The sequence below is a fragment of the Thamnophis sirtalis genome, unplaced genomic scaffold, assembly GCF_051295495.1.
Source record: "Thamnophis sirtalis isolate CommonGarterSnake01/CBP01778 unplaced genomic scaffold, rThaSir2_p1.2 scaffold_3, whole genome shotgun sequence".
Taxonomy (NCBI): Eukaryota; Metazoa; Chordata; class Lepidosauria; order Squamata; family Natricidae; genus Thamnophis; species Thamnophis sirtalis.
Window position 1 is genome coordinate 166038572 of NW_028261383.1, and position 27123 is coordinate 166065694.

Consider the following 27123-nt stretch of genomic DNA (forward strand, 5'->3'; position numbering starts at 1 on the left):
GTGAGATTTGAACAGCCGAACTGCAGAACTGCAGTCAGCTGAAGTAGCTGATTTTAGCCTGCAGTGCTGCATTTAACCACTGTGCCACCTTGGCTCTATACTGATGGCACTATACTGCAAAGCAGCACATCTAAGGTTGATACCGATTGTATAGTCATCATTATAAATATAAATTCTTCTTGTTTTTCCTCCTTCCCCCAAGTAATAACAATAATAATTAGCATAAACAAAGCCCTACATTTTCAGGAAATTATGTTGATCCAGAACAGACCCAGCTTCTAGTCTATATGGAAGCGCAAGGATTCATTCCACTAGGGCACCGGTGTCAAACTGGCGGCCCACAAGTGAGATGCATCATGCACAGGCCACACCCACCCCAGCTCCATGAAGGGGGGGGAACATCATGAAACATCACGTGACAGCAACGTGACACCACCCGTTTGACACTAGGGTGTCTCCTTCTAGTTTCAGATGGACTAATATTGAAGTACTTAATGTGTTTGCTTTATCCTAAACTTGAAAAAATATAGCCGTATCCTATTTTATATTTGATTTGTTGTTCTAGAACAGCGTTTCTCAACCTTGTCAACTTGAAGATGTCTGGACTTCAACTCCCAGAATTCCCCAGCCAGCGAATGCTTTGAGAAACGCTGTTCTAGATGTTTTTAAGGCTTACCTAGTCTTACACTTTTGTTTTATACTTCTAACTATGTGGGACTATTCCTATATATAAATGCAAAATAAATTGTCTTGCTTTCCTTTTCCTGATTATTTTGTCCTTTGATGTCACTTACTGATACCCTCAATTGAACTATTTTCAAGGCTTGACAAATTCTAATCTAACTTTCCTCTCAGATTCCTGGTTACATGGACAACAGAAACCACACACTTCACCCAGACTTCATTCTCCTAGGTTTGTCCTCTGACCCAACACAACGAAAGCTCCTCTTTGTCATCTTCTTGGTGATGTACACAGTGGGTATCCTGGGGAACTTCTTGATTATCCTGCTGATCCTTCGGAATTCCCAACTGCGAGCCCCCATGTATTTCTTTTTGGGACATCTTTCCTTGGTGGATGCTTGCTTCACTTCAGTCACTGTCCCCAAGATGTTGGCCAACCTATTGATGCCAGAAGCCACAACCATCTCTTATGCTGGTTGCTTGACTCAAATGTATTTCTTCTTTGCCTTTGGGGTCACTGACAGTTTCCTCCTGGCTTCCATGGCTTATGATCGCTATGTGGCTATCCGTAATCCTCTGCATTATTCCACTATGATGAGCGAGAGAGTCAGAGTCTTTGTAGCCAGTTCTTGGATTATCTCACATCTTCACTCCTTGCTACACATTATTCTCATGTCTCGCCTTTCCTTCTGTGCTTCCCGGGAGATCCCCCACTTTTTCTGTGACCACCAACCTGTGCTGGCCCTATCATGCACTGATACCAGCTTAATTGAAATGTTGATCTTCACTGAAGGGTCCTTGGTGGTGTTGAGTCCTTTTGTCTTCATTGTGATTTCTTATGTCCTTATCTTGGTCACCGTCCTGAGACTGCCAGCGGGAAGTGGGTGGCGCAAGGCATTCTCAACCTGTGGGGCTCACTTGTCTGTTGTCATTCTCTTTTATGGCACCGTAATTGGGGTCTATTTTCAGCCTACAGCAAAATACTCAGCTGAAAAGGGAAGGGTTACCACTGTCATGTATACCGTGGTCATTCCTATGCTCAATCCCTTTATATACAGCCTGCGGAATGATGATGTCAAAGGGGCCTTTCGCAGAACTTTGTGCAGGAAAGTGGGAATGTAGTGAGTCCTTTTTCTGCAATATATTGTGCTGAACGTTAAACTATAAGAAATGTATCAGTGATCACAGGGAGTCTCAGAATAAATGCCATCTCCTCCCATGAGAGCCATAGTAATGTGATTATCAAGAGTGGACTGCCCTTACTGGTCCATTTTTTACCAGGGACAGAAGACATAATCTGGTCTGTATGGCCAAGGCAGCAATGTCATGGTATGGCCACTGTCCATTGCGCAGTTCATATTTCCACCTCCCTTGTGTACCTGCATGGCTGTAGTGCTGTAGCCTCATTTATAGTGGACACAGAAGCTTTGGAAGACTGGTGAAATGGAAAGGCTGAATCAAAATCATATGTATGATGTGGGAGTGGGACAACAACAATAACGAAATGAATTGGAAGAGACAAGGAAAGGCTGGAAGAGTGCAATCCACTGATCTTCTGAGGTTCAGTCAGTGGGAAGAAGTGAGAGAACTACTCAAGTTTGACCTAAAACCAGTGGTTCTCAAGCTTTTCTTCACCATGGACCCCCTATAAATACCTTTTGTGGCCACGAACTATGGCTATGGATCAGTGGTGGGTTTCAAAAAAATTTGGAACCTACTCTGTGGGTGTGGCCTCCTTCGTGGGAGTGGCTTGCCAGCCATGTGACCTGGTGGAAGTGGCTTGCCAGCCATGTGACCATGTGGGAGTGACTTGCCGACCATGTGACTGGGTGGGAGTGGCCTATCACCCATGTGTCCGGGTGGGAGTGGCCATGATGATGTCACTGAATTCTTTGCCCCAATGGATGAACTACAATAACATTAAAATAAGTACAAAAACAATAAAAGAGCTACTTACAGCAGGAAGATGACTGTTCTTGCCAGTCTTCAGTATCACTGACTCCAATGAATGGGCTGCACAAAGAAAAGACACAGAAATGAACTCTTCATTGCCATCATTGGGATGAAACCAGCACACAAAACAATAAAGACAGCTGCTTACAGAGGGAAGATTACTGCCTTGCTGGTCTTCTGCACTACCACCTCACTACCTTGCTCCAATAACCTGCACAAAGGAGAGACACAGAAAGCAAGACTTTACTTTCTCAAGGATGAACCCAGCACAGAGCACACCCAGCAATAAAGACAGCTATTTACAGAGGAATGATCACTGGTTTGCCGGTCTTCTGCACACCACTTAGGTCGGTCCAAGTAGCTATTCAGAAGTTAGTGATTAGAAGCAATGGTAAAGCAAGATATGGAATTAAAACCAGAAATATTTTGTTGGCTATTTGAAAGGGAGTACAAAATATATTTAATTTTACACATGTTAGCAGCTGCTGGAATTGTGTTTGCACAACAGTGGAAAAACAGAGATATGAAAATGAATAAATATTACAATGTGCAGGGATAAATAAATTGACAATTGAAATCAAGAAGGTTTTGAAGGCTTTTTCACGTGGGATTTGTTTTAGCAATTGCTAACTAAGGGAAACAGAAATTAGAAATCCAAAAGTATGAAAGAAAACACCAATAATGTAAGGAAAGGTCCCTAAAATGTATAAGGAAATATTACTAGATCATTATTAATGTGTAGATAACTGCGGGACATTACACACCCACACCCACACCCACACAAACTATGACAGTGCCAGGAAAACACCAAAAAATAAGAATCCCTCCCAAAAGACTGCAAATGAAACCAGTTTTTCCCTAACCCTAAGGACAGGAAAGACAAAGCCACTGGAATAAAAACCATCAAGGCATTGTGGGAAAGTATAAAGGACAGTGCCAGGAAGCTCACAGAACCAGCAGCCACCTCACAATTACCTAAACAATGAGGGTGAAACACACAAAATCTGGCAAAGCTGCCTTGCACTAACCTGGCCTGCCCATAGAAAAGCAGCCACTTTGAGACACATAAACCATGCAGCAACCTGCACACTTAAAAGAAACATATTGCATCACAAAGAAAACATTTGCAAAAAGGAATAACATTTCTTGTAGTAAATATATGTTAGGAACAATTAAAAAATAAAAATTCCCTAAAAATAATTTTTAAAAAAGATATTCCATAAATTAAAAAAAATCCTTAAAAACCATTGTTAAGTATTCCACCAGCAATAATTTATACTGTAACTATTTTAAGGTATTATACCAGCAATAGTATACTGTAACCATTATTCCACCAGCAATAATTTATACTGTAACCATTTCAAACTACACATAATTAGAGCTGAGGTGGCACAGTGGTTAGAGTGCAGTACTGCAGGCCACTTCAGCTGACTGTAAGCTGCAGTTCGGTGGTTCAAATCTCACCGGCTCAAGGTTGACTCAGCCTTCCATCCTTCCGAGGTGGGTAAAATGAGGACCCAGACTGTGGGGACAATATGCTGACTCTGTAAACCACTTAGAGAGGGCTGAAAGCCCTATGAAGCGGTATATGTCTAACTACTATTGCTATTGCTATTGCTATTGCTATTGATAAATTGAAGTAAAACATTTTAAAATATTCTATACTCAATACTTTTAAGTAAAACTATTTTAAAAAATTCTATGCACAATAAATAAAATATTATTTTAATGTACATTAAAAAATAAAAGAAAAAAACCTGGGTCACTTACCAGTAGGCAGAATCAGCAGCACTCCAATGTGATGGATCCGACTCCGATGCGATGGATGGAAGCAACAGGGAGCAGGCAGGCAGAGAGGCAGCAGGAACAGGTAAGACACTGGACTGGAGGGACAAGGCCAGGGTTGTCAGTAAGCAGGTCACCTGGAAGGCTTAGCCAGCCAGGCAAGGCTGGAGGGGGGGGCAGGGGGCTTTTGGCCGCGTGGTGTACGCCAGCCCACAGCTTTCGCTAGGGAAGGCCTTCAGGCCTTCTCTTACGAAAGCTAGGCCACCGCAGCTGCTACCGCTGATGCCGCTGATGCCAGGACGCGGCTTTCACTAGGGAAGGCCTTCCCTTGTGAAAGCTAGGCCGCTACCATCACTACTGCCGCTACTGCCGCTGCTGCCAGCCCGCGCCTTTTGCTAAGGAAGGCCTGAAGGCCTTCCCTTGCAAAAGCTAGGCCGCTGGTGCCACTACCGCTGCTACTGCTGTTACCACCGCTACCACCGCTACTGCCGCTACTGCTACTGCTGCCAGCCCACGCCTTTTGCTAGGCTGCCACCGCTGCTACTACCGCTGCCACCAGCCTGTGCCTTTCGCTAGGGAAGGCCTATTGCTGCTGCTGCTGCCACCACCAGCCTTCCTGGAGGCCTTCCCTCACAAAAGTTAGGCCGCCACCGCCCACCCGCCTTCAGCCACATGGCGTACGCAAGCGCTGCTGCCCACCTGCTTTCGGCCACACGGCATACACCAGCTCGCAGTTTTCGTGAGCTGGCGTAAGCTATCCTCCCTGCTGAGTCTTGTCACCCCCCTCGCACTTAGTTGCTTACCTGAGGGAAGCAGCAAGCTCCTGGAAGGCGAAGCGAAGGGAGGACCAATCAGCTCGGGAATGAGAGAGAAGAGTGTTGGCCACTGGCGCCTCGCTTTTAAACAGGTCGCCTCCAGCCTGCTCACTGATTGGCTGGACTCCAGTCTCCAGCCAATTAGTGACCGTCGGGCTGGGCTAGCCTAGTTTAGTACAGACGGGCGATGAAGCGAGCCAGCTGCGATGGGACGGCAAGGGCGATATCGAGTGACAGGGCTGGTGCCAGCATTCCCGGAAGTTACTTCCGGGTACACCGGACCAACCGGTTTGCACAAACCGGTGCGGACTGGTAGAAAACCACCACTGCTATGAATCCCTTAAGACTTAACTCAAGATTTAAATCTTAACAATTCAAGCCTTTGCAGACCCTCTGTGTCAATATTGCAGCTTCCCAGAGGTCCATGAACCTCAGGTTGAGAACCACTGACCTAAACTGTAGAGCTTACTACCTTGGACAATGAATCTCCCTCTTCCTATTGATATTCCATTCCAAACTCATTTTGTTTGCCTTTCACCAGAGTGGAAAAACACTGAGTTAGGTCTTTTTTATTTTACTTTATTGTCATTGTACGTATATACACAGTATACCCATACAATGAAATTCACATAACACCCAGAGACCAGGCCCATCACACATGACAATCCCCAAACACCCACCCACCCAAAATTCCCCGCCCCTAATTGTTTCCAAACAATCCCTTAGGCTCTTCCCATTATCACATTGCAGGGCTATCTAGCTATTCATGATTCAGCACAAAAAAAATGACATAGATTTGCTGTGTCCACTGATAATCTTTCACCTGCCTCTGTTCTGAGTCAGTGCCCATCATCTGACTTCCCTCCAAAATAACAGATTTTACATTCTTTGAGATTGGCCTCAAATGGTGTCAGGATAAAGTGGATGATAACTGTACAGCTAATGTCAGCTTCATTTTCTTCACATTGGCTAGAGATGAAATGAAGCAAATCTTGAGGGATGCTTGGTGCCAGGTTTTTAATATAACCTGCCCAGAGTTACTGTGTGACAAGCTGGGCAATAATAAATTTTACAGATAAATAAATAATGTTTATAGTTTTAATACAACCCATGCTCGGTTTGGTCATTGCTTTAGAGATATTTCCTTACTTAAACAGATAAACAGAATGGCCAAGGGTGGGGGGGAAAGCACTGGGAGCAGGAGTGACTTCCAACTTCCTGCTGCCTTCCCCACTGAGTTTTGTTGTAGGATTCTGACATGGAACCAGAGGTGGTATTCAGCCGGTTTGCACCGGTTCGCCCGAACCAGTGGCAGAAATTTTGCCCAGTTTGGCGAACCGGTAGAGATGGCCGGTTGGCCATGCCCCTCAATCGATCCCCCTGTCGCCAGATGCTCACCCCACCCATCCAGTCACTGCTCACTTGCACCGCCTTTTTGCATACTGGCTCTCAAAGAGGCAGGTGGCTGGCTGCAGTGCGCTAAAACGTCCTCTGGTCTGTGAAAAAGCAGCTGCCGTCACCGCCATTTTCTTCACCCATGTGCATCCCACTGCCTTGCAAGTCCGCTTGTTTTGGCGTGGAGGTGGGGCCAGGTGCCCTTCCTGATGCCTATGTGGAATTCACAGCAGGTATTTCATCTTTGCGTCCTGGTAGAGAAACATCTGCCACTGCCTAGGATTGAAGTCTCAACCTTCTGAATGGGAAGAAAGCATCTTCCCCTCTAGGCCATCGCACCGCTTGTTGTGTTTTCACTTAAGTTCAGTTAATTCACCTCAGTTGAAATATCAAATTATCAAATGAGGTTATGGATCAGCACTGGATGAGTGACACCGTAAAGCATATCGGAGGCCTTTTTCTGAAGTGCTTTTATATTATTATTCATGCTCGTAAAGGCCTTACCAGCCATCTGCAGACATATTATGGACAGCCCACAACTTGTTAGATGTCAAGATCCTCTTCGAACATGATGGACGTACATCATGTTATTATACATAATGGCTCATTCATATATCCTGCTTCCAGGATGGAGAGACGAATCATTGTTTCTCAAGAATAGGAATACACAATGTCATTCTCAATCCATTTTTAACTGTCTGCAAAGGCAACCATGGCCCTTTTTTTGTGTGTCCCCATCAAAAGTAGTATTTTGTATAATGTTTGACCAATGGGAGAATATGAGGAGTAAAGAATTGAAATGTACACTGAATTATAACTTGAAAGAAAGCTGTTTTTTAAGATGTCGTATCATTGGTAATTAACACCTGATAAATTCTCAAAAATTTATAAAGCTTTTGCAAGCATAAGTTGGAAATGTAATCAACCTGAAAGTACTTTTCATCATCTTTGGTGGACATACAAGAAACCTAAGAAACATTGGAATCAGATATGTATTTTAATTTAGAGGACTTTTAAACTAAGTTGAAACTAGAGTACAATTGAAACTAGAGATTTTTCTCCTAGGTTTGATGGACAAACAAAGTAGGGAAAAAACATCATGGAGCTTTTATTCTTATAAGGAACAGACAGCAGCAATGTTTCTCTATGCACAGAGATGGAAGAACTCAACAAGGCAACGATGGATAGTGAAGTTAATGGAGTTGGCAGAGATGGCAAAATTGATTGCTTTGATTAAAGAAAAAAGTGCCTAGCTCTATTTTTACTTGGAAATCAGTTTTGCACTATTTTCTTGATATTGAAAAAAAAAGAAGGGAAGGGAAGGAAATCTGCTGTCTATCAGAAGCTGTGTGTTCAAGGCCAAAGGGAACAGTCTTGGGGAATGTGACCATTTTGTCCTGTATGAAAGCAGTTTCTGTCTAAGGCTAAGCATACTCTTTCCCAGTTTGTGTGCCAGGTTCTCTCCATCAGCTTCTTAACCGGGGACATCATTGTTTGGAGTAAATAATATCAAGAACTGTAAGTGATGGAGGAAGGTTTTTTCCCCCCCAATCATTGCCAAATACACTAACATGGCATGCAGGGTCTGAATGGACAGCCGGATTGTTTTTGGACATGCTTTTAGGAAATATAAGGCCAGGTCATCTTCTGCCAAAGAAGTAAATTCATGATGTTCTTGAAATAGCCTACCCTCAAAATAATTAACTGAGGCCCTTTGTGAAACTCAGCAAGGTCTAGCTCCTCCTAAACATTAAACAATCAGTTGTCATCTCTTCAAAATGTTGGATCTAACTCATTGTTTCAAACATTTATATTTCGGGTGAGACTCCCTTCATGTGTGAAGCCTGGGACAATGTGTGAAGCCTGGGAGTCTTTTGAAAGGGCCCAGAATTAAGCTCACACTTTATGATTCCTCAACTACATTGTGGTTACCAAGAGAGGCCAGGTATGAAATCTGAGACCATTTGTATGCAAAGAATATGTTCCATCAGCACAGGGAGCCCTTCCCCTTATTCTTACTTCAAGCCAGCTGGAAGGCAGCTAAATGGCAGAGCCAAGATTTCACTATCGGTTTGGAGGAAACAAGGACCCCTTTCCCAAGAGGTTTCTCATTGCCCCTTTCACTTCTTTATTCCTGAGGCTGTAGATATAGGGGTTGGACATTGGGACGATGACTGTGTACACTAGAGCAAAAACTGACCCTCGCTGTGAAGAATACTTTGAGGTGGGTGAGAAATAGACCGCAATGATGGCCCCATAAAAAAGAACCACCAAAGTGAGATGGGACCCACAGGTAGAGAAAGCTTTGCGCCTCCCTGAAGAAGTGAACCTCATTATATTTGCCACTATGAGAATGTAGGTGAGAATGATGAAAACTAAAGGCCCAAAAGTGATGAGTCCACCTTCAAAGAAGATGGCTGCCTCGTTGACACTGGTGTCTGAGCAGGAGAGCTGCAGCAAGGGCTGGTGATCGCAAAAGTAATGGGCCAGGTGATTTTTCCCTCGATAACTGAGACGCAGGAGCAGGCCGGCATGCAGCATGGAGTGTAAGGTAGAAACAATACAACACCCAGCTACTAAATTCCCACAAACCTTTTGGTTCATCACTGAGACATAGTGGAGAGGATTACAAATGGCTACATAGCGATCCAGGGCCATGACACTCACAAGAAGAAGATCAGTGACACCAAATACATAGAGGAAGAAGAACTGGGCCATGCAGGAATAGAAGGGGATGGTCCTGGAACTAGTTATCAGGCAAACCAGCATCCGTGGCATTGTGACTGACATGAAGCCAACATCAATGACTGAAAGGCTACGGACCAGGAAATACATGGGGGTTTGGAGTCGTGCATCCAAGGTGATTAGAAGAAACATTATAACATTGCCCAGAAGTCCAGCACTGTACATGAGCAATAAGAGGAGGAAGAAGAGGAACTGGTCTCTAGGCTTGGTAGAAAAATCCAGAAGAACAAAATCTTTGATATCTGTCCCGTTCTCACAATCCATGAGACCTGCAGGAAAGGTCAATTAAAATTAGAAAGTAGTATCGACTTTTCACAAGGAAAACACTCTGGTGAATATAATCTTGCAAAATTATTGAAAGACTGTCAAATTTCAATTCAGATATTTCAATATTTAATGTTTTCTTTTCTTTCCTTTCCTTTCCTTTTTGGGAATTCAACAAAATCTCCAGCCCTGGGTTATCAATATTTGTTTTTCAATATTTGTAAAGACAGCGTCAGATCCCTAAAAGTGATATTGCCATTCAATTGGGAGGAGGGGAGCCTCGGAGTTAAATCATTAGCTACATCTGAAACAACTGAGTTTTACAACTTTACAACTGGTTTCCTGTCACCAGGAGACTGAAGGTCCCAACATCTCCGGAGGGATGTTTATGGTAGCCATGTGGGATATATAACTTTGATGTCTAACTAGAGATAGCCATGGGAACGTGTGCTTTATTGACTCCCAGGGCAGAAGAGTTAAGGAAGCATCTTCACACTTGTGTATTGGTCACAATCTGCATTCGGACAAAGTGGAGGGTCATTATCAGCTTAATCACATTTGCATGGCCTAAAGGTTTTCAGATGTTATTTTGCTTCTAATGGTTTCCATCCTGCTTGATTAAAGGTTCCTTTTGAAATAATCCATTTCAAGAGTCTTTACTTTCTCAAGTTAGTAGAGGAGCCATTACAGACAGTCTTTTTTCAACAAAAGTCCTTGGAGGATGACTTTCAGTAGTATAAGCAAAATTTTTATTCTTATTGTTTTCTTTATTATATAAATTTCTAGAGCCTTTTCCTGTCTTTTTACTGTAATGTCATTTCACATTGTAAATTTAAGTATCTTCTTTTAAATGTTAACCTAGTTTCTTGTAATATTTATTAAAACAGTAAAAGAGTAAGTCCTTCATATTTCTACTCTTTATTATAATAAGGAACAAGGAATACAGAACAAGTTTATTGATAAAAGACACATTATAATCTCTATGTGCATTTGCATGTCATGTGCTTGTTTTTTTTCTATTTTATCTGTTCTCTCTCTCTGATTTTTTTTCCCCCAGCAACCGATGCTGGTAGAATTTTCTCCTCGTGGAACAAATGTGCTAGTACTATTTTTATATAATTATAATGTCTGCTGCAAAACAGGATGATGAACGGAAATAACAAAATGTTCATCTTAGTATAGCAAGACATTCTGGTATGCCTTGTGCTTGTATGGCAAAATCAAGCATAAAATATGTTTGCAAAGATCTGAACTCATATGCACTACATTTCAAAAGAAATGGTTTTTTTCAGGTCAATAATCTATTTTGTCACACCATCACTTGAAACATATATGTTGTCATCCTATGTTATCATCCTTTCCTTTCTCAAATCTGAGGGTAATCTATCTTTGGAGTGGTGGGGAGAGAGAAAGACAGAATATTGCGTTTTCCCAACCCAGAACAATCACAGCACATGCTTTCTAACACAAAAGTGTTATTGTATTTCTTGCATGAATCAATATTTCTTGCATTTTTTTTATGCATGATAAATGCTCAATCTGGATTGGGTAAGAAAAACAGAATAATAGAATAACAGAGTTGGAAAGGATCTTAGAGGTCTTCCAGTCCAACTCCCTGCTCAAGCAGGAAACCTATACCATTTGAGGCATATTTGTCCTATCAATTCTTGAAAACCTCCAGTGTTGGAACACCCATAACTTCTGGAGGCAAGTGGTTCCACTGATTAATTGTTCTGTCAGAAAATTCCACCTTAGGTTCAAGGTGGAATTCAAGTGCTCCAGTTTGAGGGAGGTTTTTGGATCACCCACAACTTCTGGAGGCAAGTGGTTCCACTGATTAATTGTTCTTCATTCAAGGAGAGAAGCAACCTAGAACTAAGGCAGAATTTCCTGACTGTTACAACAATTAATCAGTGGAACAACTGCCTCCTGACACTGTGGGTGCTTCAACACCGGAGGTTTTCAAGAAGAGATTGAACCCTCTCACGCTAATTCTCTGCCATTACAGAATATGTATTTACTTAACATTCGTTCACTTCTGCCCAAAAAAGACTCATTCTCACTCATTATCAAATAACTACTGAGATGACTGAAAGGAATTCACTCTGTACATGGTCCATATTGTCTCCATACTTCTATGAAATAGAGTTCCCCACCACCCACCCATGTTGTGTCTTAAGTTTATTCCTGCTCCCAAGAGAAAATATTAGAAAAAGAAAAGGTGAAGGGCTGTATGAGAAGAGGAAGAATAACCAGATTGCTATTATTCCATATTCATCATATTTATATCCTATATTTTCCAAGAAGCTCAAAGTAGTATCCACTAAATAATTCTTGTTTCCCTGTTCTTATTTGAGTGGCATAAACCCTGACCTTGTGAGATGTTTACACTCAAAGTTAGTACTTCTGCATGTGAAGAGTATGACAACCTGTTTTTTCTTGGTCCACATCCAATATTCACTCTATTATGTTTCCTAGAAAGAAGCTGAATCTACTGAAAGTCAGTGAACAAGAACAGGGCAATAGAGGGCTAGAATGGGTAAAGAAAAGGGTTCAAGAAAGGTGTTTAAAAGATGGAGAAATTAAGACAATCAGGAGAAGATCCCAGTCACTACTGCAAATCAATCTCCACTCAGCAAAGCAGTATTCTAAGCCAACTACACTCTAATTTGAAGCCTTCCATATCTATCAAAATACAACTTCCACATTGCCTGCACATAATGCTCGTTGCTGATTCAAATGTTATGAGATGTCCCAAAGGTGCTTTTTCAAGAGGCAACTGGACTTTCTGGTTTTTCTTTAAAGATGTTTCACTTCTCATCCAAGAAGCTTCTTCAGAAAGTCCAGTTGCCTCTCGAAAAAGCACCTTGACCTAGATGACTGAGAATCTCCATAGACAGTTGGGAGATGTAATGGAACATGAACAGGATTTAGCTAGATTTGGAAGGATCTGAGATGTAAAATAAGCCACCTACTTGTTCTGGGTTTCATCATCTCCAATTGTTTGGGATGGCAAAGAAATGAAAATTATAGTTCAACATCTCTAAAAGGCACCAGAATGAGAAAATCTGTGCCTGTGTTCTATTGAGCAACACATTTGTCATGGCCAAATCTCACACAGTTGTCATGGAATTTCATGCCTTGCTTTGCTCTGGGTGAACAATTCCATTGCTTCCTCATTCCATTTCTTTCAGAGTTGCCCTTATCTACTAGAAACTATGGCAGAATCTGTGTCTGAGTGAAATTACAGCAATGATACAAAGGTGTGCTGTCAATTATCAGTCTCTTTCTTACCTATATCAATGGATCCCCCCTGCTCTGGCACCAGACTGATTTTTGGCAATGAACCAGACCTCCAGCCCAACTGAACATCAAGGATAGTCAACCAGGATTGTTTTGTTTCAATGTCTGTAGCTTCTAACAAGAAGCCAGCAAGATCTCATTTAAGGATCAGCTGCGGAAACCACCAGAGACATTTGATAGGCAGTTAAGCAAGTCAATAGCAATTCATATCTGGTGAGTGCTGGTCATGTGGAGACCACAGAGAATGGTTTGTTATTAAAACCAGGAGTAAAAATGCAGAAAAGCAAGTACCATTCTCTAGCACAAGTAGCACACACTCCAGAAATTGGAGGAAGCAGGATGAGCTTTGAGAGAAAACTCTCTGGGGAGAAATGAAGGAAGTGTTTGGAGGCCAAAGAAAGACACAACAATGCAGAGCTTTCCATGAAGGTTGGCAAGCTTACTAAAGCTAAACTCTAAAGAAGCTAAACGCCTTTTTCAATTCTGCCAGGCTCTTTTAACTATGATACCTCAAAATTCAGGAGTTGCTGCCAAAGCTTAAGTTCATCTAGGAGATTAATATGTTTCTAAGGCAGATGCATATGGTGCCTTAACAGAGAAGACCAGATTGAGAAACAATTTTAAGATGTATTATGTAAGAATGGGTGTAATTCTCTTAATGTCGGGTTGGCATTTTGAAGAATATAAAGCTCGAGATAGCAGAACTGTAAGAATGAGAGGGAGGGAATCCTTAAATTAGATAGATAGATAGATAGATAGATAGATAGATAGATAGATGGATGGATGGATGGATGGATGGATGGATGGATGGATGGATGGATGGATGGATGGATGGATGGATGGATGGATGGATGGATGGATGGATGGATAGATGGATAGATGGATAGATGGATAGATGGATAGATGGATAGATGGATAGATGGATAGATGGATAGATAGCTAGATGGATGGATGGATGGATGGATGGATAGATGGATAGATGGATGGATGGAAGGATGGATGGATGGATAGATGGATAGATAGATGGATAGATAGCTAGATGGATAGATAGCTAGATGGATAGATGGATAGATGGATGGATGGATGGATAGATGGATAGATGGATAGATGGATAGATGGATAGATGGATAGATGGATAGATGGATAGATGGATAGATGGATAGATGGATAGATGGATAGATGGATAGATGGATAGATGGATAGATGGATAGATGGATAGATGGATAGATGGATAGATGGATAGATGGATAGATGGATAGATGGATAGATGGATAGATGGATAGATGGATAGATGGATAGATGATGGATGGATGGATGGATGGATGGATAGATGGATAGATGGATAGATGGATAGATGATGGATAGATGGATAGATGGATGGATAGATGGATAGATGGATAGATGGATAGATGGATAGATGAATGGATGGATGATAGGAGAGAGAGAGAGAGAGAGAGAGAGAGAGATGTTACAGTATATACATAGAAGTATGGAGACAATACTGACTATGTACAGAGTGAATTCCTTTCAGTCATCTCGGTAGTTATTTGATAATGAGAGAGAATGAGTCCTTTTTGGGCAGAAGCATATGAATGTTAAGCAAATACATATTCTGTAATGGCAAAAAATTAGCAGGAGAGGATTCAATCTCCTCTTGGAAACCTCCAGTGTTGAAGCACCCACAACGTCTGGAGGCAAGTTGTTCCACTGATCAATTGTTCTAACAGTCAGGAAATTCTGCCTTAGTTCTAGGTTGGATCTCTCCTTGAATGAAGAACAATTGATCAGTGGAACCACTTGCCTCCAGACGTTGTAGGTGATCCAACAACCTCCCTCAAACTGGAGCACTCCTGATGTATTCAGCTCCCATCAAACCCAACCAGGCTTGATACCACCAGGTTTGTGAGGGCTGTTATATATGAAAAATCAGAGTAAATAAATATTTGAACATACAGCTAGTCATAAACTGGAATGCCTATGTCAACAACATATAACAAACTTAGGGGTTCGGGTTTTTTTTTGCTCTGCTGGAATGGATAGTGTGCAATGTATATATGTTTCCCCAAAAATAAGACCAGGTCTTATTTTCTTTTGAGCTCCAAAATAAGCACTAGGGCTTATTTTGCAGGTTCTCTTTTTCCGTGTAGGGGAGGCCTACTTCTGCTTGCTCGTAGCAGGGCAGGAGGCCACACAGCACACCAGTGCTACCCCCAAAAGGTGAGGGTGGAGCTGTCCCATGCACCCTGCACTGGCTTACCTCAGGGTACCCACAGCCAGGCCAGCCAGGCCCCGACACCTGCCTTACCTCGCAGCCATGGCACCACTACACCGCTTGACCTCTTGCTCCTTTGTGGCTGCAAGCAAACAGAAGAAGTGGGCTGGTGGCCACATGGGCTCCTTCTGTACATGGCTGTTGGTGCTGCCACTGCGAGGCAGGTGTTGAGGCATGGTTGGCTTGGGTGTGGGGGGTCGGAGATAAGCAGGTGTGGGGCAGCTCCACCACCACCCTGCCTCACCTCGTGGCCATGGCACCACAAGGAACCAGACAGAATGGGCTTCTAGCCAGCTATGCAGGCTCTTAAGGAGGGCTTATTTTGGGCGTAGGGCTTATATTAGGCACAAGCATAAAAACATGCTAGGGCTTAATTTTGGTAGATAGATAGATAGATAGATAGATAGATAGATAGATAGATAGATAGATAGATAGATAGATAGATAGATAGATAGATAGATAGATATAGATGGATGGGTGGGTGGGTAGAGAGAGAGAGAGAGAGAGAGGTAGAGGTAGAATTTGAGATATAGAGTTTGAGATAGAGATAGAGCCAGATAGAGATACTGTATATAGATAGAAATGATGGTTAGATAGCTAGATAACTAGAAGATAACTATGTAGGTAGCTATAGGTAGGTAGGTAGGTAGGTAGGTAGGTAGGTAGGTAGGTAGGTAGGTAGTAGGTGTGTAGATATGTAGATATGGCACGTGAACATTTGCATCACAATATGTCTGTTACAATTTAAGGGGATATGTTTTTTGAAATATTATTCCTGGGAGAATGTAAATTTTTTTTGAAATATTGTGACTAAGATTTGACAGAATAAGCACAATTCATCAAGTATTTTTGAATTTGGGTATTGCAATTCAAGAGTTTAAAAGAACTTTATATATTTTAAGTTGGATAGTGTTTACATTGGTTGGAATGTGCTCTCAGTTTCTGAATTTTTCTTTTTTTATATTATTATTTTTTTTCATTTTGCAAAATCTAGGTGAAAAACACAGAACTCCTAGGATGCCAAGGACTGCACATTATTTTGCCCATATGGGGCAAAATTTCCAATGTTGCTTCTGTCAACTAAAACCATCATATATAAGTGGGTATAGCCGAAGTGGTTGAAATGATTAAAATGAAACACCAATAGGTATAAACACATAGACACAAACAGAAGGACACGTGCACAAATGCACAAATTCAATCAAGGATACACTTTAGTGAATATGTAAATGATTAGAGGGATCTCAATGCCAGGTATTAAATTCAAGACCATGTCCATGTGAAATATTTTATTCATTCATTTGTTCATTTTTTTATATTAGTTATAGCTGTCCACTTTAATAGATTTGGCTTTCCAAAAAAAGGCAATAAAAACAGTTTAAAACATACAACAGTGATGTCAGGTGAAAGCAGTTCTGGCACTTCTAGTTGCCATTGTTACGAATCCCATACCATTGTTAAACATGCCATGTTGAGATTTAAAGCTAGGTATCATCAGAATACTGATAATACCAAACCCTGTATTTACAACCGCACTGAGAAGTTACCTGTAGATGTTAAACAGGGCTGCTGATCCCTAAGAGACCCTACAAGTGAAGGGCTGTGGAGATGATCTCTCCCTCCCATCAATGATGACTGAAATCAGTCTCTGAGGAAAGAGACAAATTCTGTAATACAGTGCCTCCCATGCCCAACTCTTGCAGTTGGTCCAGAAGAATACCATGGTTGACAGTATCAGTGACGTGCGGTGAGGTTTATGGCTGGTGAGGCACTGACACAAATTTTTCAATTTTTTTTAGACTTGTGGACTTCATCTCCCAGAATTCCACAGCCAGGGATGCTCAGTTCCGATTTAAAGCAACAGCATTTGTTTTTCTCCTTTGCGAAATAAGTTTCCTCCTTTCTTTTTCTTTTTCTTCTCCCTTCCCCTCCTTCCTCCCACTCTCCCTCCCTCCCCCACTCCCAAACACACACACACACACACACAAACAGAAGTTGGATTGGACTATCTCTCCTACCCCCTTCCCTCTCTCACTCAAACAAACTCTCTCTCAAACAAGCACACACACACACACACACACACACACACACAAAGTTGGATCAGAAGGAGTCAGGGAGACCACAGGAGGAGGCAGGTAGCCAGTCAAAGAGCCATACTGGAGCACACACACTTCCCCCAGCCCCGGAAGGATCCAGCCCAGCTTCACTGATTACAGGTTTGAAAAGACAATGTGGCTCTGCCTGCAATCAAACTACACTTGGGGAGGGAGAGCACTTCCCTCCAGCCTTTGCCCAAAGCCCCGCACCAGGAGGATGAAGTTTGAATTCCTCCCCCTCCCTCCGACTCACACATACCGTTTCCAGCTGTTTCAGAGAGGATTTCAACTCTGCTCTTGCCTGTCATCATGAAAAGAAAAAAAATGTAAAAGGAAAAAGGCAAGAGCTGAGGTCAGGCTGAGCTAGTTGCTGACAGAGTCACCATGGATGACTCTGCTTAACTGTTTAAAAAAGCCTCTAAAAAGCGCCCTCTACAAGAGGAGGCAGGAGACCGATGTGCCTCACCTACATCAGGAATTTTTAGACTTTTAACCCTTGCTTAACTTTGCTTGAGTGATCATAAAACGGCTAAAGTCAGACTAGATGAGGCACGTCATTCTCCTGCCTCCTCCTATAGAGGGCGCTTTTTTAGAGGCTTTTTTAAACAATTAAGCACTAAGCATAGACATCCACGGTGACTCTGGCAGCAACTAGCTCAGCCTGACCTCAGCTCTTCCTTTTTCCTTTTACATTTTTTTTCTTTTCATGATGACAGTGGTGAGGCTCTGCCTCCCCTGCTTCCCCTGACTGTACGTCCCTGACAGTATTGAAAGCTACTGAAATCAAGGAGCACCAACATAGATGCACCCCCATCCCCAATGCAGACTCTGCCAGAGGTCAAGCTGGCTCAGCAATGGCTCCATGCTACATACTATACAAAATATATATTTCAGGTGGGCACACATTTATGTATAAAATCTATTATATTACTCTATTAGCCCCTCCGCTCATGAAAAGGGCCCAGTATTAAGCCCCCACTTTATGGTTACTCAGCTGCACTGTGGTTGCCAAGAGATGCCCAGTATTAAATCCAAGATCATTTATGTGTGAAGATTATGTTCCATCAACATGGGCAGCCCTTCCTCTAGTCTCACCTCAAGCCAGCTAGAAGGCAGCTCTATGGTAGAGCCAAGTTCACTATCAGTTTTGAGAAAATATGGATCTTCTCCAGAGGTTTCTCATAGCATCTTTCACTTCTTTATTCCTGAGGCTGTAGATATAAGGGTTGGACATTGGGGTGATGACTGTGTACACCAGAGCAAAAACCGACCCTCTCTGAGAGGAATAGCTTGAGGTGGGCAAGAAATAAACAGCAATAATGGCTCCATAAAAGAGGCCCACTATAGTAAGGTGAGAGCCACAGGTAGAGAAAGCTTTGCGCCTCCCTGAAGAAGTGAACTTCATTATAGCTACTACGATACGAATGTAGGTGAGGATGATGAAGACAAAAGGTCCAAGGATGATGATGACACCTTCAAAGAAGATGACTGCCTCGTTGACACTGGTGTCCGAGCAGGAGAGCTGCAGCAAGGGCTGATGATCGCAAAAGTAATGGGCCAGGTGATTTTTCCCTCGATAACTGAGACGCAGGAGCAGGCCGGCATGCAGCATGGAGTGTAAGGTAGACACGATACAACACCCAGCTACTAAATTCCCACAAACCTTTTGGTTCATCACTGAGGCATAGTGGAGAGGATTACAAATGGCTACATAGCGATCCAGGGCCATGACACTCACGAGAAGGAGATCAGTGACACCAAAAACATAGAAGAAGAAGAACTGAGCCATGCAGGAATAGAAGGGGATGGTCCTGGAAGCGGATATGATGTGGACTAGCATTTGGGGCACCGTGACTGTGAGGAAGCCAAGATCAATGACTGAGAGGCTACGCAGTAAGAAGTACATGGGGGTTTGGAGTCGCCCGTCCAAAGTGATGAGGAGGATCATCATGGTATTGCCCAGAAATCCAGCACTGTACATCAGCAGAAAGAGGAGGAAGAAGAGATATTTGTTTTCGGGTTTGTAGGAAAAGCCCAAAAGAACAAACTCTTTAATGTCTGTCCTGTTTTCACAGTCCATGAGACCTGAAGAAAAATAACTTCATAAAATTAGAAATGAACATAATCGCTAGGAAGAGCTTTGCAAACAAATCTCACAAAATGATTTAAGCGTTAATTGTCAGCTGCCAAATGTCCAATTGAATTTGAAATGTTCAGTATTTAATTGCCCAAATGTTTTTATAGTTGTTAGGCAGCAAAGGTTTTAAAAACTATTTCAGATAGGTTCATGTTTATTTGAAATGAGCACACAATTGGCAACGAGTGTGTGTCTGGGAGAGAAATTCCAAGGATTCTTGTAAAACTGAGTTCATTCAATTTACATTTAATTCAATATAATCCAATTCCTCTCCAGTTAAGTACAGTTCAGGATGCATTTAATCCAGAGTTATTCTCCCTACCCTACTGCTAAGGCAAAAAAAGAACAACTGAAGAATATTTAATTCTTTGTATACCTTGTTCATTTCTTGAACATAAAGGCTTATGATTTGTGCTGAATAGAAACTTATTAATCTTTGACTCAAACCTGGCTCGTGATATCATCATAAAAGGACAGTCTTTTTCAACTTTCCAGTTTATCCTAAGCAGTGATATTCTCTAACATACATGTATTGACTAGACCAAACTCAATTTAATTCACAAGCTCAGCCAACATCATCAAAATGAAGTCAACAGGCCTTAAGTGTTCACAATTTCAACTAGTCTGTTTTTCTTTAGGCAGGAAACTGGGCAGTGGCGAAATTCAATTTTTTTTTTTACTACTGGATCTGTGGCCATGGCTTGGTGGGTATGGCAGGGGAAGGAAATTGCAAAATCTCCATTCCCTCCCCGCTCTGGGGCCAGCCAGAGGTTGCATTTGCCGGTTCTCTGCACTACTGAAAATTTTCACTACCAGTTCTCCAAACTACTCAAGATTTTTACTACCAGTTCTCTGAACTACTCAAAATTTTCACTACCAGTTCTCCGAACTACTCAAAATTTTCACTACCAGTTCTCCAAACTACTCAAGATTTTTACTACCAGTTCTCTGAACTACTCAAAATTTTCACTACCAGTTCTCCAAACTACTCAAAATTTTCACTACCAGTTTTTCGAACTACTCAAAATTTCCGCTACCGGTTCTCCAGAACCTGTCAGAATCTGCTGGATTTCACCCCTAAAACTGTGCAATCTAAACATTACAGAAACAAAAATTGTTTTCATGTATCCTGAGCATCAGAATCTAAGACTGGCCAAATTAAGGGTGTTACTCAGTTTAAGGAAGCGACAAGATTGAATGCATGGATTTATGTTGTTGTTGTGGGGAAAATAGAAAGAGGAGTATTATGTATCTTACCCATCTTGAATTATTTATAAAAAGAATGAAGGTGGGATGAAAAGAAACAAACTTGAATGCTGTCTTTCTAGCCAAATTTCTTGATGTTCTTGTTAACAGATCAGGAACATCTAAGTTCTTTCATCCTCTCCATGATTGGGATCAGAATCTCTTGTAAGATTTGAACAGCTTCCTTTCTTGAACATTTTAGCCAAGGAAGATATTCTTTAGATTCCAGAGGTTACTCAATGAAAAATAAAAATAAAATTGAATGTACTTGTTCCTCGAAACTCAGTGTATCTATTTTCGTAGGTTTGCTGTTGGGGTTGCCACTGCACCAGAACAAATAGAAAAGATGAACCTTCTCTAATCCTTTCAGGCTTTATTTCAACTGAAGTTGCTACCAAACACAGGACTTCAGCACTTAGAGTATGTCAGTGGTATGAAGTTCAAATTATGCCTTTCTTGCATGTTGTTATCAGTGAAAAAAGGAGCTGATGCCCTCCATGAAAGTGACTTCTAAATCTGGCCAAGAATAGCCATTGGCCTCCATATCCTTTGTGAAGGTGGAAGACCTTCCCCACTGTAACTTCCTTTCTTTCAATGCAACCTCAAACCACTATGGATTTTCTCTTGCTAATACTGTCAGGCATGTCCTAGTTTTATATTGCATTTCTAGGGTAATGCCTCTTTCCCTTCTGTAACATGCTAAATCATAAAAGTCTAACAATCATCTGTTTTCCTGTCTCCTATTATCTGGGCTCTAACAGTCATTCTCAAATGGTCTACCTACAGCAGTCTCTGGGGAAGAAGCCAAGGAAACTGTGTATTGTATTGATCTCTCTCTTTTTTTGGGTGGGGGGTGAGTTTTAGTTATTCTTGAATTTGTAATCCCATGAACAAGTCCATACCTTTTTCTTGGCAACATTTTTTGCAAACGTTTTGCTATTGTCTTCTTCCTAGAGAGACTGACTGGTGAAAGTCACCCAGCTGACTTCTGTGCCTAAATAAGACCAGAACTCATAGTCTCCTGGTTTCTAGCCTGGTTCCTTTAACCACTACACCAAACTAGCCTTCATGTGGGCCACAGTTATACTGAAATCAGAGGTATAGCCCATAAAAATGATCATAGCAAAATCAGCAATCTCTACCTTGTAATTGGCTAATCATCTCACAGAACAAAGTGGTCTGTCTCTAGACCAGTTATTGCTAGCTTGCGGTGCCCAGACACGCATGCACACATAAACACACACACACACACATACACACACTTGAAGGGGTCCATGAGCTTGAATGGTAAAAAAAATTATGTTTATCTTCAGGAACCTCTAAGTGAAATTTAATTTTTCAATTATTGTAAACATGAATACAGTCAAACTCCAATCATGTCCATTAACGTAGTACAGCATGGTATTAAATGATTATTAGTTTAATAATTTAATAATTAATAATAAAGCTATTATATTGAAGTATTTTCATATTTTGATAACTATTGAGGATAATTGGTTGTGTGTCTATACATACATACATACATACATACATACAAACATACACATATATTTGTGTGTGTGTTTATGTGTGTGTGTATCTATATGTACACATACATATATACATACATACATACATACATACATACATACATACATACATACATACATTTTATACATTTAGGTGCCTTTTCTGAAGAAAGATACATAGGATTCATCCTTCTCTCAAAAAAGTCCAAGCGACAAAAAGATTAAAAACTCCTGCTCTAAACATGAAGAAAAAGTCATCTACTGTTCTCCATATGTATGCAAATCAAACATATTTTTTATTGTCACATCTACTGTTCTCCATATGTATGCAAATCAAACATATTTTTAATTGTCATGCAGCTCTAGATGCATATCAGCCATGCTTTGGATTAACTGGTAACCCCGAGGCAGATCATGCTTATTCATGGCAAAAGTTCAAGCATTATTCTTTCTCATCTTTCATGCTAGGTTATCCTTCTGTTAGAATTATGGCTACCTTGTTTTAGTCATCTTCAAACACATGGAACTTCTCTGTCTGCTTCCATCAAGCTGGATATGGCTTTAGAGGTAAGACAGTGTTGGTAGCATTATGGACAAGCCAAAACATCAGAGATTGCCGCAAACCTTAATGATAGCAATTCTACCCCTGCCTACCTCTATCCAGATGCTCTGGGTTTTTCTCCTGGGTGTGATCTTCAACAGTGGATCAAAGCACTGGATAAAATAGAACAAAGCCAGGTGGATCTGACTTGGTTGAACATCTCAAGCTTCCAGCAACAAGCAGAAAGAATTGCATTAGAGGTTTTATACTGAAAGCCCTAGAGATATTTGACAAGCAGTGTGAATAGCTCCTGGGATGCTGGTCTCTAACGCCAAAACTTTGGAGTCATGTCCTATGAAACAAGTACAAAATTGGCATCCCAAATCACAAATAAGTGTGTTTATTTTTGAGGTGTCCTCATTTATTTTTAAATGATTTTGCTGCAAGAAAAATTAACAAGGCTATCGCTCTTTACACCTTCCATCTCTGAATGATGTCGTATGTTGAAATCTACTAAGATATAAGCCCGTCATGGGCTGTAACACAATACAAATTACAAGTGTATTAGAAAGCAAAGAATAAAATGTAGGTAAAGCAAATGACTTGGCTGCAGATGATAGAACAATAGGTGAGACTACCACAGCAAAGGTCACAGGTTAATTACCAACTCACAAGATAAGTCGTCACTTATAAAGCCCTTCATGGTATTGGACCTGGGTACTTGAGAGACCGCCTGCTGCCAATTACCTCCACTAGACCGATTAGATCCCACAGATTAGGCCTCCTCCGAATTCCATCCGCCGGCCAGTGTTGACTGGCGACTACCCGGAGGAGAGCCTTCTCTGTGGCTGCTCCGACCCTCTGGAACGAACTTCCCGTGGAGATTCGAACCCTCACCACCCTCCAGGCCTTCCGCAAAGCCCTTAAAACGTGGCTGTTCCGACAGGCCTGGGGCTAAAGAGCTGTTGCCCCCGTCTCGAATGGTATGACTGTTGTGTGTTTTAAATTATGCATTGTTATGTTTCGTTTTTTTAATTTTTGTCTGTACAAACAAACAATAACAAAGAACTTTTAAAAAAATACACTCCTTTTCTTTTATTATTCTTTTCCTGAGGTGTCTACCTTACTACTGAGCTTTTCCTGTTAAAAAAAAAATCAGATCATTGAAGAACAGGAGAAATTTGAAAGCTTCCTTTGCATTATTTTTAATTTAAACCTGATCAATGTAAACAACAAGTATTTTTCAGTTCTGGTTCATCTGGACTTTTGGCAGTGCGGTGAAATCTCCCCATCTGAAGTGACAGCCAATGTGATGAAAGGGTACACCAGTGAACCATTCTTTAAAGGCAGTGAATTGGGTTAGCTCAAGGAAAAACAATAACATTAATTTCGGAAAGATGATATTGTGATAGAAAGATACAAAACTGACCAGAACAATGCATGGAAATGCCCCCTAATTTTCATTTAAAAAAAAAGAAAAGAAATCCCTATTCTCTTCTAACTGCAGTTCTTTCTGTGTCCTGGTTCCTTGGGATATGGATGAATGGATTCAACACAGATGTCACAGTCCTGACAAAGGTTGTTTTTGGGGTTGAGAAAACAAAAGCAAGCTAGAAACCAATACTACAGAGAACAAGATTATGATAATCAAGTCAGAACTGACGGGGTATGTGTGTGGCTTGTGTTTCCTAGGTTTTAAAAATGAATGTTGACAATTGTAGAGAATATGTCTTCATAGGAGATAATGGTGATGGCTAAAGGCCCTAGTACCCTCCATCTCCAATGGTGGCTCAGTGGCTAAGAGGCTGAGCTTGTCGATCAGAAAGGTAGGCAGTTCAGCGGTTCGAATCCCTAGCGCTGCGTAATGAAGTGAGCTCCCATTACTTGTCCCAGCTTCTGCCAATCTAGCAGTTCGAAAACACATAAAAATGCAAGTAGAAAAATAGGAACCTTTGGTGGGAAGGTAACAGCATTCCATGCACCTTCAGTGTTTAGTCATGCCGGCCACATTACATCTTTGGACAGGGTTGGCTCTTCGGCTTTGAAACAGATATGAGCACTGCCCCCTAGAGTCGGGAATGACTAACACGTATGTGTTTACCTTTACCCTCCATCTCTTCCTCCTCCCCCCCAAAAAAACCCCAGCAACTATGGAAATGTCACTCTGTTTGTTCTTATTTTCTTAAGAAAGCTCTCATCCTGCCAAGAAGTCTCACTATGGCTGTCTTTACCTCCTGGTTCCTTAGTGTATAGATGAAGGGATTCAGCATTGGTATCACCATTGCATACAAGAGAGAAATAAAAGTGCCTTTTTGGGCTGAGTACGCAGAGGGAGGCTGGAAATAAAGGCAGCTGATAGTGCTGTAGAACAAGATCACCACCGCCAGATGTGAGCCACAGGTGGAAACCGCTTTGCATTTCCCAGCTGCTGAGGGAATCTTCATGATGGTGGAGAATATTAGTGCATAGGAGATAATGATGACAGCTAAAGGCCCCAGCAAATCCACCACCCCTTCCGTCTGTGCCAAGAACTTTATGTGCCTGGTATTAGAACAGGAGAATTCCAGGAGAGGATAGACATCGCAGAAAAGATAAGGGATTTCCATAGAAGTGCAGAAAGAAAGGCGTGATATCAGAAGGGTATAGAGTAAAGAGTGGAGCCCGGAAATGATCCAGGATCCAGAAACCAAAAATAGGCAGCACTTGTGGCTCATCACAGTGACGTAATGCAGTGGGTGACAGACAGCCACGTAGCGGTCATAAGCCATGCAGGCAAGGAGGAAGTTATCTGTGTTACCAGAGGTGAGAAAGAAATACATCTGGGTCAAGCATTCATAGAAGGAGATGGTCTGAGTCTGGGACATCAGGTTTATCAGGATTTCGGGAACAGTAGTGGAAACAAAAATGATGTCAGCCAGGGAGAGATGGCACAGGAAGAAGTACATCGGGGCCCGAAGGAGATGGTTGTCTAAGCGGATAAGCAAGACAATGAGAAAATTCCCTAGAAGGGCCAGTAAATAAATGGACAGAAAAAGCAAGAAGAAAAGACTCTGATATTCAGGTCTACTGGAGATCATCAAAAGGGTTATTTCTGAGTTGTCTGTTTGGTTCTGGTTGGCCATTTCACAGCTGAAAATGAATGAGAAAGAGATTAATATCTGACTTAACTGGTATCAATGTACATGATAGTTTTATTTCTAACATGGGTGTCAGCTACGCTGTTTTTGCTTCTTTCCTTTGGCCTTATTTATTTTTGGGGTGATATGGCAATGTGCATACAGACACACACATACCATACAAACCTACACCCACAGATTTTAAGCTAGTATACTCTTTCTTTTACACAATATGTCCCAATTGTCCATAAGATTCCAAGCACGTCTATGAATATAATTACTCAACGACAGTGATTCCCTGCATTATAAATTGACAATTTCAGCAAATAAATTAAGCGCTCTTGAGTTTTAGATGTCAGCAATAGCTCAAGTTTTTTTTGTAAAGTTTTTGGGGAAATGTTGATGATGCACCAGACTTTCTGCAAGGCAGGCAACCAAACAGAATTGCTGAAAAGCCTGATCTAAAATCAACACAACTGTTCTTTTGACAAATTTCATATACTGGGGTTCACAAGTGCTCCTTTGTTAATGTTTATGGGACTCTGCATTGATCAGACCCACATCATTTGAATCAACATCAAATTCCTCCATTTGTATTGGTCTACATATTGTCCAAAATGAATCTCTTCAGGCAACGGTTTCAGGTATCTTTATGCCAAATTCTTTCTAATATTTGATATATTTAATTTGGGAGTAGTGTTTACATCAGTGACGTGCGTTGAGCTTTATGGCTGGTGAAGCAGCAATTTTTTTAGACTTGTGGACTTCAACTCCCAGAATTCCCCAGCCAGGTATGCTCAGTTCCAATTTAAAGCGACAGCATTTGTTTTTCTCCTTTGCTAAATAAGTTTTCTTCTTTCTTTTTCTTCTCCCTTCCCCTCCTTCCTTCCTCCCTCTCTCCCTCCCTCCCCCCTCTCTCAAACACACACACACACACAAACAAACAGACAAAGTTGCACCAGGAATCAGAAAATTTAGGTTTTCCTCCTCAGCCCATGTTGACAATACCACTAGCAGCATTTTGGCTGGCAGGTGTAGGTAGAAGTGGAAATTCATTCTACTGAAAACATTGTTTTTGCTTATGATTGGATAATTAAAATTTCAGAAGACCCAAAGGCATAGTATTAGAGTGTAATGTAGTGCATAAACTAAAGAACTGTCTCAATATGCTCCCTCCCTTTTCTCTCAAACACACACACATACACACACACACACACACACAAAGTTGCACCAGGAGGATGAAGTTTGAATTCCCCCCCCTCCCTCC

General features: G+C 41.5%; 4 protein-coding genes across 4 annotated transcripts; 1 reads left to right on the forward strand and 3 right to left on the reverse strand.

Moving 5' to 3' along the window:
• The first annotated feature begins 867 nt into the window (after positions 1-867).
• Positions 868-1803, forward strand: LOC106547287 (olfactory receptor 1K1). The gene has a single exon (XM_014064398.2). It carries the CDS (start codon positions 868-870, stop codon positions 1801-1803), a length of 936 nt encoding a protein of 311 aa, XP_013919873.2.
• Positions 1804-8693: 6890 nt separating this feature from the next.
• LOC148048339 (olfactory receptor 1B1-like) lies at positions 8694-9638 on the reverse strand. Its single transcript, XM_087708280.1, has one exon. The coding sequence runs from the start codon at positions 9636-9638 to the stop codon at positions 8694-8696; it is 945 nt and encodes a 314-aa protein (XP_087564406.1).
• An 8812-nt stretch (positions 9639-18450) lies between these two features.
• Positions 18451-19389, reverse strand: LOC148048340 (olfactory receptor 1B1-like). The gene has a single exon (XM_087708281.1). The coding sequence runs from the start codon at positions 19387-19389 to the stop codon at positions 18451-18453; it is 939 nt and encodes a 312-aa protein (XP_087564407.1).
• A 5525-nt stretch (positions 19390-24914) lies between these two features.
• LOC148048341 (olfactory receptor 1F1-like) lies at positions 24915-25862 on the reverse strand. The gene has a single exon (XM_087707915.1). It carries the CDS (start codon positions 25860-25862, stop codon positions 24915-24917), a length of 948 nt encoding a protein of 315 aa, XP_087564041.1.
• Between the last annotated feature and the right edge of the window lie 1261 nt (positions 25863-27123).

Coding starts and splice junctions, on each gene's coding strand:
- LOC148048340 (XM_087708281.1), bottom strand. CDS start 19,389: ATGGACTGTGAAAACAGGACAGACATTAAAGAGTTTGTTCTTTTGGGC.
- LOC106547287 (XM_014064398.2), top strand. CDS start 868: ATGGACAACAGAAACCACACACTTCACCCAGACTTCATTCTCCTAGGT.
- LOC148048341 (XM_087707915.1), bottom strand. CDS start 25,862: ATGGCCAACCAGAACCAAACAGACAACTCAGAAATAACCCTTTTGATG.
- LOC148048339 (XM_087708280.1), bottom strand. CDS start 9,638: ATGGATTGTGAGAACGGGACAGATATCAAAGATTTTGTTCTTCTGGAT.